We start from the raw sequence: 15011 nt of genomic DNA on the forward strand, positions 1-15011 counted from the left end.
GAGGGAGGAGGGCTTCCATCTTCATGAGAAGCTGAACCGCCAGTCATGAACATAGGCCAAGGCCTTAGCCTTTCCTTACCACTTCGTTTCGTGAAGGGCATATTGCCAATTTTACGTTTCTTATCGGATAATTTTTTTATTTTTTTTGGTTATGAATTTTTGCTTCTTGGAGTTTATATGCCCTCTATGACATTGGGCATTGACCTTGCCAAACGTTGCTGATAGAATTGCATTGTCAATGTCATGACTGGTGGCAGCAGCGGCTTCAGCACTTGTACTAGGAACTGAAAGTGGTTCCTGATCTTTCACTATTTTTCCCTCCAAATTTTTGTTCTCAACAGGACAGCACCCCTTTATTATTACAGCACACAGAATGGCCCTTTATTTTCACAGCACCCCTGTATTTGTACAACATTCAGGACAGGGCCAGTGTACCTTTATTTTAACAACAACACCCCTGTATTTTTACAGCATACAGGACAGGGCCAGTGTACCTTTATTTTCAAAGCACCCCTGTATTTTACAGCATACAGGACAGGACCAGTGTACCTTTATTTTCACAGCACTCCTGTATTTTTACAGCATGCAAGACAGGGCCAGTGTACCTTTATTTTCACAGCACCCCTGGATTTTTACAGCATACAGGACAGGGCCAGTTTACCTTTATTTTCACAGCACTCCTGTATTTTTACAGCATACAAGACAGGGCCAGTGTACCTTTATTTTCACAGCACCCCTGTATGTTTACAGCATACAGGACAGGGCCAGTTTACCTTTATTTTCACAGCACTCCTGTATTTTTACAGCATACAAGACAGGGCCAGTGTACCTTTATTTTCACAGCACCCCTGTAATTTTACAGCATACAAGACAGGGCCAGTGTACCTTTACAACACCCCTGTATTTTTTACAGCATACAGGACAGAATCAGCACCCTTGTATTTTCACAGCATCCCAGTATTTTTACAGCATACAGGACAGGGCCAGCACCCCTATATTTTAACAACACCCCTGTAATTTTTTCAGCATACAAGACAGGGCCAGTGTACCTTTACAACACCCCTGTCACAGTGACAGGACAGCAACACCCATGTACAGCACCCTAACAGCACAGGACACCACAGTGACAGGACAGCACCCCTAACAGCACAGAACACCACAGTGACAGGACAGCACCCCTAACCACACACAGGACAACACCCCTAAAGAGCACACACTGACCCCACCCGACGCCACCACCCACAGAGAGACAGAAGTCTGTCTCCCTCACTCTCCAAGTCCGGAGTGAAAATGGTGGCAATGCACAGCTCCTTATATGGAATCCAAAACCTGCGAGAATCCGACAGCGGGATGATGACGTTTTGCCTCGTTCTGGGATCCGAGTCTGGTGGGCAGTCCCGAGCTCTTGGGGCTTCGGATCCGAACCCACTGATCTCGAATTAATAGTATTACATCTAACTGCTACTATTGGTAGTATTAAATATCACTGCTACTATTGGGAGTATAACATCACACTGCTACTATTGGTAGTATTACATCTCACTGCTCCTATAATTTTTTTGTCACTAGGAATAATGTTAGCTGCATTTCATTCTGTGCAGGGTGACACCAGCCTCAAGATGGACAGAAGTACGTCGCTGTGGGCGTGTCTTGTGCTCCTGACAGGTAAGAGAAATGCTGTATGCAAAGAACCCTTCAATCAATATATAAATACTGATTTATTATACGGATTAGAATACATTATAATAGTAAAGGTTTTATGGGTGTGTAAGGAATTTAAATGAAAGAGGAATTAATTTGCTCTAAAGTCTAAAGCCAAGTATAACTGCCAATAATGGCCCTCATTCCGAGTTGATCGCTCGCAAGGCGATTTTAGCAGAGTTACACACGCTAAGCCGCCGCCTACTGGGAGTGAATCTTAGCTTCTTAAAATTGCGACCGATGTATTCGCAATATTGCGATTACAAACTACTTAGCAGTTTCAGAGTAGCTTCAGACTTACTCGGCATCTGCGATCAGTTCAGTGCTTGTCGTTCCTGGTTTGACGTCACAAACACACCCAGCGTTCGCCCAGACACTCCCCCGTTTCTCCAGCCACTCCTGCGTTTTTTCCGGAAACGGTAGCGTTTTTTCCCACACGCCCATAAAACGGCCTGTTTCTGCCTAGTAATACCCATTTCCTGTCAATCACATTACGATCGCCGGAGCGAAGAAAAAGCCGTGAGTAAAAATACTTTCTTCATTGTAAAATTACTTGGCGCAGTCGCAGTGCGAATATTGCGCATGCGTACTAAGCGGAATTTCACTGCGATGCGATGAAATTTACCGAGCGAACGACTCGGAATGAGGGCCAATGTCACACTGTAATGAGAATTGGCAAGCCGGAAAAAAGTATAGGTGCAAATTGCAAATAACTAACAGGAATTGTTCAACTTTAAGGACTTTAACTTTTCAAATGAATGGCCTTTAAATTATTATTTTTTTAAAGGAATGCTACTACTTATTTTTCATTAGTTAGGCACACTAATTAGAGGAGTTTGTCTAGCATTACTTTCACTGCCAAAAATAAAAAACATTCCTGTTTCCCGGGTAACTTACAATCTGCCCTATGCCAAGGGGGCCACCCTTACGGCAATGGCAAAAGAAAACGATTTCTAGACAATATTTTGGACAATTTGTCATTTTGAGCCGAATCATCCAGTGTGTACACTCCTGTGTGTCGTTCCTTGTATCATCTCATTTGTCTAGTGCGCACGCCATACCTACATATATACCTGATGTAGTGTTAATAACCAAAGGACCAGATGACACCCGATATATTGTTTGGTCGTTTGACACATTGCACAGTGTGTACACACTTTATTGTTTGTTCTGGAGTTCAAGGGAAATCGAGATGACTATGCGTCGTTTACACATTGTCTAGTGTGTACCCAGCTTAGCACATCTAGGTAACACTGAGTCAGATGTATTGAGCCTGGAGAACTGATAAAGCAGTGATAAGTGGAAGGTGATAACGCACCAGGCAATCATAACGGTTTGAAATATGACAGTTAGGAGCTGATTGGCTGGTGCGTTGTCACCTTCCACTGAACACTTCTAGTAGCCCTAGCATATTACTGATAGTAGTGCATTTCCACTGCAAGGGTATGTATTCATTCATAGCAGTCCCTGCACCAGAGATAAAGAAAATAAAATTCTTTGCAGCCCATAGAGGTAACATAACGTGATAGTAAGAGGGCTCTGCAGGTTAAACTTATCCAGGCTCGGACTGGCTCACAGGGGTACAGGGGAAACCACTGGTAGGCCCCACTGCCTGGGGGACCCTCCTCCTCTAGGGATCAGGTTCCTGACTGTGCACTTGAATTATATATTATACATATGTTACCTTATACTGCACAGGATTATGATGAATTCTCTACAGTACATTGCTGTCATTAATCTGGCACATTACCATGCATGCACTAGCATTAATTACTATATAAATTATCAAGGAGTCCAAGCCAGATACTCTATAATGGTTAGCCAAACCTCTGTGGTGGCTGCTCACACCCCCTTTGGAGGCTGGCCACACCTCTAACCATGGGCCACTACCACTGCATACCCCCGGTAGGCCCTTCATGCTCCAGTCCGACACTGAACTTATCCATCAGCACATCTAATGCTAGTAGAGCAGTATATGGGCATTTGGCCTGATTCAAAGGTGACATTTGTAGCTGTGATCTAGTGTGTAGCTGCTATTGTATGAAAATATGCTAATGCTGTAGCCGCCTGGAAATGGATTGAGATGCCACAATCATTTCACAGATTCAAGAAACTTGATACAACATACTGTGGCAGAGACAACAGAGATCTGACATGGATTTATAAATGCAGGATTGTGGCTAATGAAAATCCAGGTCAGGTGTTACTGTTGTTCATGGTTGAGAAGCAGTTGATTATAGGCACCTGTAAGAGTGTGTTGAATGGGTTCTAGGCACAAGGGAACAGTGGGGCAGATGTATTAACCTGGAGACGGCATAAGGAAGTGATAAACCAGTGATATGTGCAAGGTGATAAACACACCAGCCAATCAGCTCCTAACTGTTAATTTACATATTGGATCTGATTGGCTGGTGCCTTTATCACCTTGTACATATCACTGGTTTATCACTTCCTTATGCCTTCTCCAGGTTAATACATCTGCCCCAATGCTTCTGATGGTGACTAGCATCCAGAAGGGGTACGGGGATGTTATGGTCACTGGAATTGTACTTAGGTGAGCCTGTATCACTATGAACTTGTTCTGATGTGATTCTGTAATTTTATGAACTTACACTGATGTGATCCTGGACTGATATGCACCTGTACTGATGTTAAGCTGCACTGCTATGCTGAAAGATCCCTGTGCTGGCCTGCCTGCCTAACAAAGAAGTAATGAAACTGGTGAAGTTTATCCAGTCTATGTGATTCCTGTCACATTTGGTGCCCAAACAGGGTCCTTTGCTGAATGCTACAATGCAGCAAAGGACCAAAAAGAAAGCAGAATCTGGCAGTTGGATCAGTGAGTAAAATGCCAGTATTTTGCAGGTTAAACAATATTGTGTTTGTTTATTTTTCTGCATATGTGGCTGGAAAGGCAGGACATTTGTTAAGTTTGTTTATTTGTGATGGAGTGGTCAGTGGAACTGCCACACCAGAAAGTGTTAATTAAGCCTGCTAAATTTATCCACAGAAGCAGAGGAAAATGGAAGATTTATTTAAAGTAATGGCTGCTTTAGCAGCTGGGCAACAGACTCAGATTCAGTTAATGAATGCTAAATTAACAGAAATAAGAAATGGTGGGCACCTTTGAATGCAACACTGCACAGTTAAAAGGGCCTGAGGAGTGGGCTGTCAGATTAGCTCACTATCTCACAGATGAGTCACAGAGAGCCTATGTTGATTTAAAGGTGTCTGAGGCCAGCTCCTATTCTCACTTGAAGGAGATTATACTCAGCAGGATTGGGTTGACAGGCCCCAGTAAAGCCCAAGAGTGGCGGCAGAACCAATCTGAACCTCCAAGGGTCCAACTGGCAAAATTTGCCGGACAGAGCAAAGTCTGGCTACAGCTGGATAAAAACTGTGCTCAGTGGGTAGTGGAAGTGGTTGCTCTAGACCAGGCAATACGGGTATTAGACTATAGTGTACAGAACTGGGCCCTGCAGGCTGATCATCAGACATTTGAGGCATTAGCAGTGTTGATTGAGAGGTACATAAGCCTGGGGAAAATTGAATAAAGCCAAGCAAGGGTTACAGCTAGTACCTAAAACCCAGAACCAAAGTCCCCATTGTTAAAACAAACAACCCGCCTCCAGCCATATGTTTTGAGTACGGTGAGCCTGGTTATGTATGGCGGGACTGCCCAAAGCATGGTGAGCTGTCGGATTGCAGCACAGGGAAACCAGCATGACCTATACTCAGCATGGCTGCTGAAAGTATTTCCCCAGCTGAAACCACCCTGTTTTGTCTGATGGTACGGATTGAAGGCCAGTATATCTAAGCCTTGGTTGATACTGGCAGTGAATTGTCCATCATCTCTGCTTAGCTGGTTCCTCCCAGGTCTGACCAGGTTTTACGCCTTGTAAAGGTGCTGTGTATACATGGGGACATAGAAGAATGTCCACAAGTGCACCTGCTGGTGGTGATTAAAGAATGACAAGTAAAAATAGTAGCTGCAGTAGCATCCAATCCTGTGCCTGGACTTCCTGCTGTTACAGGAGGTGGTTACCTGGTATAACATTGGCTGAGCTGTCCCAGGGGCCAAGATCTACTGAAGGCCAAGATTGTATGACTGTAAAGCCCTCTCTTGCCAGTGAGCAGTAGGGAGAAGGTAAGATTGAGACACATTGGTCCCCTATTGGTGAAAGAGTGTCTTTGTAGGACTTTGGGCGAGCTCAACAGAACGATGGCAACTTGTCCAATGTTTTTGGAAATGCGGTAGTGGTAAATGGTAAGGTCCCTCTGTTTTACCACCTGAAGGTGTACCTTACTTTGTGGTGAAAAACGATTTGTTGTACCATGTAACTTATTTGTTAGGTAAAAGGTTAGACCAGTTTCTGGTTCCCTGTAAACACCAGCAGCTGGTATTAAGGGCGGCTCACATGCATTTATGGGGTGGCCATTTAGGGGAGGATAAAACTCTCCAGCGTATCCAGCTATGGTTCTTCGGGCCAGGCATTCATGCCGCAGTAAAAATAATGTTATCAGGAATGTCCATTGTGCCAGAAGACTGCACCCCGGCCAGAATTTAGTGTGCCCTTGGTTCCCCTGTCTATCATTTCCATGCCTTTTGAGTGAATTTGTATGGATCTGATATGGCAAGTGGAAAAATCTGCTTGTGGGCATCAGTATATATTGGTGGTGGTGGACTATGCCACCAGGTACCTGGAGGCCATATCACTACGTAACTTGAAATCTAAGCACTATTGCTCGGGAGTTGTTGATGCTGTATATCCATCTGGGAATAACAAAAGACGTCCTGACAAACCAAGGTACCCCTTTTGTGTCTAAGTTAATGAAAGACCTGTGACGACTATTAAAGGTGGATAGAATTATCTCTTCGGTTTACCACCCGCAGACAGCTTGGTCAAACGCTTTAACGGAACCCTTATGCAGGTTATAAAAAGGGTAGTGTCACAGGAGAAGCGAGATTGGGATCTAATCTTACCTTAACTAATGTTTGCGGTTTGAGAGGTACCCCAAGCCTTGACGAGGTTTAGCCCATTCAAACTCATCTATGGTAGACAACCCAGAGGGATACCAGATCTATCAAAAGAATGGTGGGAGCAGCAATCATCCAAAAAACCTAATATCATTCAGTTTGTGTTCCAATTGTATGGCGACAAGGTACTGGTACTCGTGCCTACTACTGAAAGTAAACTGTATGCCCAATGGCGAGGCCCTTATAAGATCATCGGCAGGTGGGACCTGTGAACTATAAGGTATAGCAGCTAGAAGGAAAGAGGTAGAAGTCTACCATGTGAATTTGTTGAAGCCTTGGAAAGAAAGTGTCAGTCAGCCCTCTTTAGTGGCCATGAAAACCCCAGAATGTCAGGTGCCCATTGACATTACCTTCAGTCCTAGACAGAAACCAGAAGTGGTAAACTTAGTAACATGGTACAAGGATGTGTTCTCTACCCTCCCCGGGAAAACCCAGATACAGCATAATAATGTTATGCTGTTTATATTGCCATATTGTATTCCTGAGGCCAAACAGGCAGCAGTAACACAGGAAGTGGAAGACATGCTGCGCTTAGGGGTCATAGAGGAGTGACACTGTAAATGGAATAATCTTATTGTTTTAGTGCCTATGCCTTCGGGAGCTTTGAGATTCTGTAATGACTTCAGAAAGTTAAATAAAGTTTCTCAGTTTGATTCCTATTCTATGCCCCGGGTTGATAAACTGGTAGAAAATTTAGCGAGAAGCCAGTATCTAACCATACTAGATTTAATGTACTGGTACTGGCAAATTCCTCTGACGGAAGCTGCCAAAGCAAAGACTGCCTTCTATACCCCTGAGGGTTTGTTCCAGTATAAAGAGCTTCCCTTTGGTTTGCATGGTACCCCTGCAACTCTGCAGAGGGCTATAAATAAATTGCTCCGGCCGCATAAGAAATACGCAGCAGCGTATTTAGGTGACATTGTCATTTTAACTCTGACTGGGAGCAGCACCTTCCAAAGGTGGAGGCAGTATTACAATCTCTATGGGCACATGGATTCACAGCTAAACCAGAGAAGTGTGCCATCAGAATGGTGGAGACAAAGTATCTGTGGTATATTTTAGGCTGAGGGCAAGTTAAACCTCAACCCAGCAAGGTGGACGCAGTCCTCACATGGCCTAAGCCAAAATGTAAGTTGCAACTCAGGAGATTCCTTGGTCTTGTGAGCTATTATCGTAGGTTCATACGTGATTTTGAATGTCTGAGGAAACAGTCCCCAGACAAGATAGTATGGTCCAGGCCTGCAGAGACTGCTTGGCAGGATTTTAGGCAAACTTTATGTGCATAGCCTGTATTGCAAGGTCCTGATTTCAGAAAGCAGTTTGTGTTGTAGACTTATGCATATGGGATAGGGTTATGGATAGGGTTAGGGGCAGTCCTTTCCCAAGAGGTAGAAGGGGAAGAGAAGCCCATGCTCTACCTTAGCCAGAAATTGCTGCCCAGAGAACACAAGTACTCAACTGTGGAGCAGGAGTGCTTGGCGACTAAATGGGCAGTGGAGTCACTGAGATACTAATTGTTGGAGGGAGAATTCCGGCTAGGAGGTGAATGCTCATGTGACTTGCTGGGTTTAAAGCTGTTCAAATTTTAGGTGCAGCATCATCCTGGGAAACAAAGTTTATGGGTCCTGATCCTCCTAGCAACCCTGTGGTGAATCTAGGGGAGGAGGAGGACCGTGAAGAAGGGGATTTGTGGAACCTAGTTGAGGGATGTGTTCCCAGACAGGCAGCACAAATAGATGTAGGTGAGGTGAAAAGCTCACCTATACCCCTTTCACACAGCCCAAAATTTCCTGGGTTATTGCACATGAACGCGCACCAACCCGGGAAATTTCTCAGTGTGAAAGGGTACAGGGTCAAAATCCCGGGATTCCTGCCCCGGCATTTCAACCCTGCAATCGACCAGGGTTGGTCCCGGGATCCTCCCGGGAACCTAGTCAGTGTGAACGGGAGCCAGGTCAATGCGCCCCGGCTTCCGTTCACTCTCTATGTAGCAGGCGGCGCTTGGAGATCATGTGCTCTCTTGCGCGGCCCCCGCCGCGTCACCGCTGATGTCAGCAACCCGGCAATATGCCGGGCTGCTGACTGCGGTATGCAAGGGGTCTAACCCGGGAATGTCCCTGCATGATCCAGGGACCGGATTCCAGGGTAAGACCCCTGCATTTCTGGTGTGAAAGGGGTATTAGAAAGCTCTAAGCTTCACCAGGGTGGTTGAAGCTAAGCTGGGAGGAGTGAGAAAAGGGTTCCAGGCACAAGGGAACAATGCTTCTGATGGTGACTAGCATCCATAATGGGGTGCAGGGATGTTAGGGCCACTGGACCTGTACTAAGGTGAACCTGTATTGCTATGAACTTATTCTGATGTGATCCTCTACTGCTATGAACTTATTCTGATGTGATCCTCTACTGCTATGAACTTATTCTGATGTGATCCTCTACTGCTATGAACTTATTCTGATGTGATCCTCTACTGCTATGAACTTATTCTGATGTGATCCTCTACTGCTATGAACTTATTCTGATGTGATCCTCTACTGCTATGAACTTATTCTGATGTGATCCTCTACTGCTATGAACTTATTCTGATGTGATCCTCTACTGCTATGAACTTATTCTGATGTGATCCTCTACTGCTATGAACTTATTCTGATGTGATCCTCTACTGCTATGAACTTATTCTGATGTGATCCTCTACTGCTATGAACTTGTTCTGATGTGATCCTCTACTGCTATGAACTTGTTCTGATGTGATCCTCTACTGCTATGAACTTGTACTGATGTGATCCTCTACTGCTATGAACTTATTCTGATGTGATCCTCTACTGCTATGAACTTATTCTGATGTGATCCTCTACTGCTATGAACTTATTCTGATGTGATCCTCTACTGCTATGAACTTATTCTGATGTGATCCTCTACTGCTATGAACTTATTCTGATGTGATCCTCTACTGCTATGAACTTGTTCTGATGTGATCCTCTACTGCTATGAACTTGTACTGATGTGATCCTCTACTGCTATGAACTTGTACTGATGTGATCCTCTACTGCTATGAACTTGTACTGATGTGATCCTCTACTGCTATGAACTTGTACTGATGTGATCCTCTACTGCTATGAACTTATTCTGATGTGATCCTCTACTGCTATGAACTTATTCTGATGTGATCCTCTACTGCTATGAACTTATTCTGATGTGATCCTCTACTGCTATGAACTTATTCTGATGTGATCCTCTACTGCTATGAACTTGTACTGATGTGATCCTCTACTGCTATGAACTTGTTCTGATGTGATCCTCTACTGCTATGAACTTGTACTGATGTGATCCTCTACTGCTATAAACTTATTCTGATGTGATCCTCTACTGCTATGAACTTGTTCTGATGTGATCCTCTACTGCTATGAACTTGTACTGATGTGTGCTATGCATCTGAACTAATGTATATCTGCACTGCTATGCTGAAAGATTCCTGTGCTGTCCTGCCTTAAAAAAGAAATAAAGAAACTGAAGTTTACCCGGTTTATGTGATTCCCGTCACAATACATAAATACCCAGCAAAGGTCCCAGATTGTTCAATAATCAACTCCTGGTAACCCTATGGTTGCCAGAATGATGGCTGGATCAGGGATGCTCTGCCTATGGGATTGCAGTTGAAAGCTGAAGTGCCCAAATGTTCGTGTGATGCCAGTGTTTTCACCGCCACTCCACGTTACCTACCCAGGGCCGGCTCCGTGGCTTCTGGCGCCCCGGGCGGCATTAGGGGGCGTGGCTTTGTACAGGGGGTGTGGTCATTTACGCCCCCTGTACAGACTGAATTGATGTGCGGTGCGCGATGACGTCATCGCGCACCGCACAGTAAAGGTCCTCTCCACGAAGGGAAACTAGACGCGTAGCGTCTAGTTCCCTTCGTGGAGAGGACCTTTGCTGCGTGGTGCGCGATGACGTCATCGCGCACCGCACAGTAAAGGACCTCTCCAGGAAGGGAAAATAGACGCGTACGCGTCTAGTTTCCCTTCCCAGCGGCAGCGGCCGGGGGCAGCGGGCAGCGGGGGTCACACACCAGCAGCGGATCTTGCCCTGGTGCGGCGCCCTGCGCCCTCCGGAAGGCGGCGCCCCGGGCAAAAGTACTGCTTGCCCGTGGCAAGATCCGCTACTGTACCTACCCCAAACGATGCATCACTGGGGCCGTCACCAGGCAGCGATGCCGCTACCGAAGAAAGCGGTCGCTATGGCTACTGCAAGAAGATTGACTGGAGGAAGGCGGATCCTGGAGGCAACTCACCGTTTTCGGGGAGTAGTGAGTCCAACGCAAGGGGTGTCCAGGCGTTTGGAGGGCGGATGTCTGATGTCAATTTCCGGGACCTGCATCGCTGGATCGATCGCACAGGGCAAGTAACCCTGGTCTTCTTTTACAGCAAACTGTTTTTTGCATAGCTGCGATCGCAGCCCTGCTATGCAGAAATCCACTCCGCCATAGGCACATCTAGTTGATCGCTCGGGCAGCAAAAAGTTGCTACGTGCGATCAACTCGGAATGACCCCCCCTGTCAATCACTTTGCAAATAAACCCTCACTGTGAGCGACATCGCTAAGGTTCATTGGTGCCTGCACAATGCGATGGGGAGGCATGCGTGGTTGGACGTTAATCACTCAAATCCATATATATCAGCATTGCGATCGACTTTAAGTCAGGTCAATTATTCCAGTCCAGGCATCACTGCATTGCATCGAGCAGTTCTGCAACATTACATACTACAGGTGATGGCACATTACGTGATCGCCAACACTGTCACATATACAGTAGCACATAGCAGAAAGGAATTTTAACCCTGTGCTCTACACAGCTGCTAGTTGTTTCCTGAGGTTTACACCTCCAGCCAATGTTACATTTAAATAAAAAGAAAGGAATAAACCAGCGCTATGTTTCTTTGATACATTAGTCTCTTCTCAAATCTGGACAATCTCTGGCTCTCTCAAGAACAGAACTTACATTGAAATTCTGCCTCGAGTTCACATAGCAGTTTCTTTACACACATCAAACCAGGCTTTTCTTCCCTTAAAATTAGAATGAAATTTACATTAAATTTCTTTCTCGTGTTCATATAAAGGTATCTTTCATCTATGCGGAACAACCTTCACTTCAAACAAGGCTTGCATCCCAATAGAGGTTATAAAAGGATTTATTTAAAATACACAGTCAATTTAAAAAATACCAGTTTGGTATAACATTTGCTTGTGGGGAAACACAGGGGGTCATTCCAACCTGATCGCACGCTAGCTTTTTTCGCTGCTATGCGATCAGATCAGAACTGCGCATGCGTATGCACCGGCATGTCGTATGTGGTACAATGCAGTTCATTAATGTGTGATGGATAAGAATCCATTCGCACAGCTGATCGCAAGAAGATTGACAGAAAGAAGGCGTTTGTGGGTGGCAACTGACCGTTTTCTGGGAGTGTATGGGAAAACGCAGGCGTATCCAAGCGTTTGCAGGGCGGGTGTCTGATGCCAATTCCGGGACTGGACAGGCTGAAGTGATCGCAAGGGCTGAGCAAGTTCAGAGCTACTCAGAAACTGCACAAACTGTTTTTGTACTGCTCAGATGCACATGCGATCGCAAACTTGCAAAGCTAAAATACACTCCCCTGTGGGCGGAGACTATGCGTTTGCTCGGCTGCTAAAAACAGCTAGCGAGCAATCAACTCGGAATGACCCCCACACAATCCTCGGATAGTGCAGGTGGTGCAAATGTCCTGTGCTGCAGTCACTGGATGCGATGTTACATCTGCTTCTCCCGATGTTTGTGGATGTTACCGTTTCACTTTCCTCCTGCATCAAGTGATCTTTCCAGTAGCTTCAATGCGTTTCAAGGAATACCCTCCTCTTTATCAAGAAGTGCTGCTGTGTTCTCTGGCCTGACTATTTATTCATTCACTCAAACATCACACGATCATTCCTGACCAATGAAATCATGGCAATGTTACCAGTTATTCATTTTTAAAGTAAAACATCCATATATGTATGTAATTACAATGAGATTATGGGGGTCATTCCGAGTTGTTCGCTCGCTAGCTACTTTTAGCAGAATTGCACACGCTAAGCCGCCGCCCTCTGGGAATGTATCTTAGCATAGCAGAATTGCTAACGAAAGATTAGCAATTCTGCTATTAATATTAAGTATTACCTTGCAGTTTCTGAGTAGCTCCAGACCTACTCCTAGATTGCAATCACCTCAGTCCGTTTAGTTCCTGGTTTGACGTCACAAACACGCCCAGCATCCGGCCAGGCACTCCCCCGTTTCTCCAGCCACTCCTGCGTTTTCTACTGGCACGCCTGCGTTTTCTAGCACACTCCCGGAAAACGCTCAGTTACCACCCAGAAACGCCCACTTCCTGTCAATCATTCTCCGATCAACAGAACGACTGAAAAGCTTTGTTAGCCCGTGAGTAAAGTAGCATAGTTTTGTGTAAAATTGCTTAGCGCGTGCGCCCTGCGGTGCATACGCATGCGCAGAACTGCCAGATTTTAGCCTATGACCACCTATATATGGCAATAAATTTATACAGTTATTCAAAACAGGGAACTTGTAAAAACAAAACAATACATGTCATTTATACAATTAGCAAAAATGGGGAAATTATAAACAAAGACATGTATAAAATCAGCCTCTTAAATCAGCAGACAGCTATTGCGATCCTGTATGTTCATTTTTCACACACATTGTAGAGATATTGGGGGTCACTCCGAGTTGATCGCTAGCTGCCGTTGTTCGCAGCACAGCGATCAGGCTAAAAATCTGCATTTCTGCGCATGCGTATGTGCCACAATGCGCAGGCATGTCGTACGGGTACAATGAGCATCGTGGGTTTGCACAGAGTGTAACGAACATTCCAGTCGCACTGCCGAACGCAGGAAGATTGACATGAAGTGGGCGTTTCTGGGTGTCAACTGACCGTTTTCAGGGAGTGCTTAGAAAAACACAGGCGTGGCAGAAAAAACGCAGGCGTGGCTGGGCGTTCGCTGGGCGGGTGTGTGACATCAAAAGCCATCCCCCCGTCGTTAGAATCAACGCACATTGGTGGTCATTCCGAATTGTTCACTCACTGCCGTTTTTTACTATGCTGCGATTAGGTGAAAAATGGGCATGCGCATGGTACGCAGTGCGCATGCGCTAAGTTATTTAACACAAAACTTAGTAGATGTGCTGGTGTTCGTGCGGCGCTTTTCAGTCGCACTGCTGATCGGTGAGTGATTGACAGGAAAGGGGCGTTTCTGGGTGGTAACTGAGCATTTTCGGGGAGTGTGCTAAAAAACGCAGGCGTGTCAGGGAAAAACGCAGGAGTGTCTGGAGAAACGGGGGAGTGGCTGGCCGAACGCAGGGCGTGTTTGTGACGTCAAACCAGGAACTAAACGGACCGAGGTGATCGCAATCTGTGAGTAGGTCTGGAGCTACTCAGAAACTGCAAGGAATTATTTAATAGCAATTCTGCTAAGCTAAGATACACTCCCAGAGGGCGGTGGCCTAGGGTGTGCAATGCTGCTAAAAGCAGCTAGCGAGCGATCAACTTGGAATGAGGACCATGGTGAGTAACTACAGGGCTGGTCTTGTTTTGCACAAAATGATTTTGCAGGCGCTCTGCTGCACAGGCGTTCGCACTTCTGCAAAGAAAAAATACACTCCCCAGTGGGCGGTGACAATGCATTTGCACGGCTACTAAAAACTGCTAGCGAGTGAACAACTCGGAATGACCCCCTTTGCTCATAAGGGAAAGAAAAAGAAGAAAAAGAAAAAACACCAATTAGTATCTTGCAAATAAAAACCATTTTAGCTCAAATTCAACATTCAGCCCTGCTGGTGCTAATGTTCTCATATCATATCATATAACTAGGTGCTTCATCGCGCCCTACGGGCGCTCTTCACACCATCGCAAGGGGCTATGCCCCCTTAACCCTTGCATGCCTTTCTGGGGTTTAATATTTGTATTATATGGAGTATTACCTGCATTCCTTTGTTAGTGGTTAAATATTACACAATGAAAGGGCGTGCGATGGTGAAGGAGGCACAGCCCCTTGCGACGGTGTGAACAGCACATGCAGGGCACGATGTACAGAATGTAGCGGGTGCGGGGGGGACTGTGGATGAGGGAGGGTGTCTGTAGATGCTGCGGGTCGAGGGGGGCATGCCAGGGGTGGGGTAGAGGGTCCGGAGGCGCAGCGGATGGGGGAGGGGCAGGTGCGGGTGGTGCGGCGAATGGGGAAGGGGGTCCGGATGC

General features: G+C 45.8%; 1 protein-coding gene across 1 annotated transcript in view; it reads left to right on the top strand.

The window, feature by feature from the left end:
• Positions 1-4814: 4814 nt before the first annotated feature.
• The window catches only part of LOC134958714 (mucin-2-like), a 39177-nt gene continuing 28980 nt past the window's right edge, over positions 4815-15011 (top strand). The window contains exon 1 of the mRNA XM_063941467.1: positions 4815-5227. Coding sequence (XP_063797537.1) covers positions 4815-5227 — 413 coding nt within the window. The remainder of the gene's footprint in view (positions 5228-15011) is intronic.

Source organism: Pseudophryne corroboree, chromosome 9 (assembly GCF_028390025.1).
Source record: "Pseudophryne corroboree isolate aPseCor3 chromosome 9, aPseCor3.hap2, whole genome shotgun sequence".
NCBI classification, from domain to species: domain Eukaryota; kingdom Metazoa; phylum Chordata; class Amphibia; order Anura; family Myobatrachidae; genus Pseudophryne; species Pseudophryne corroboree.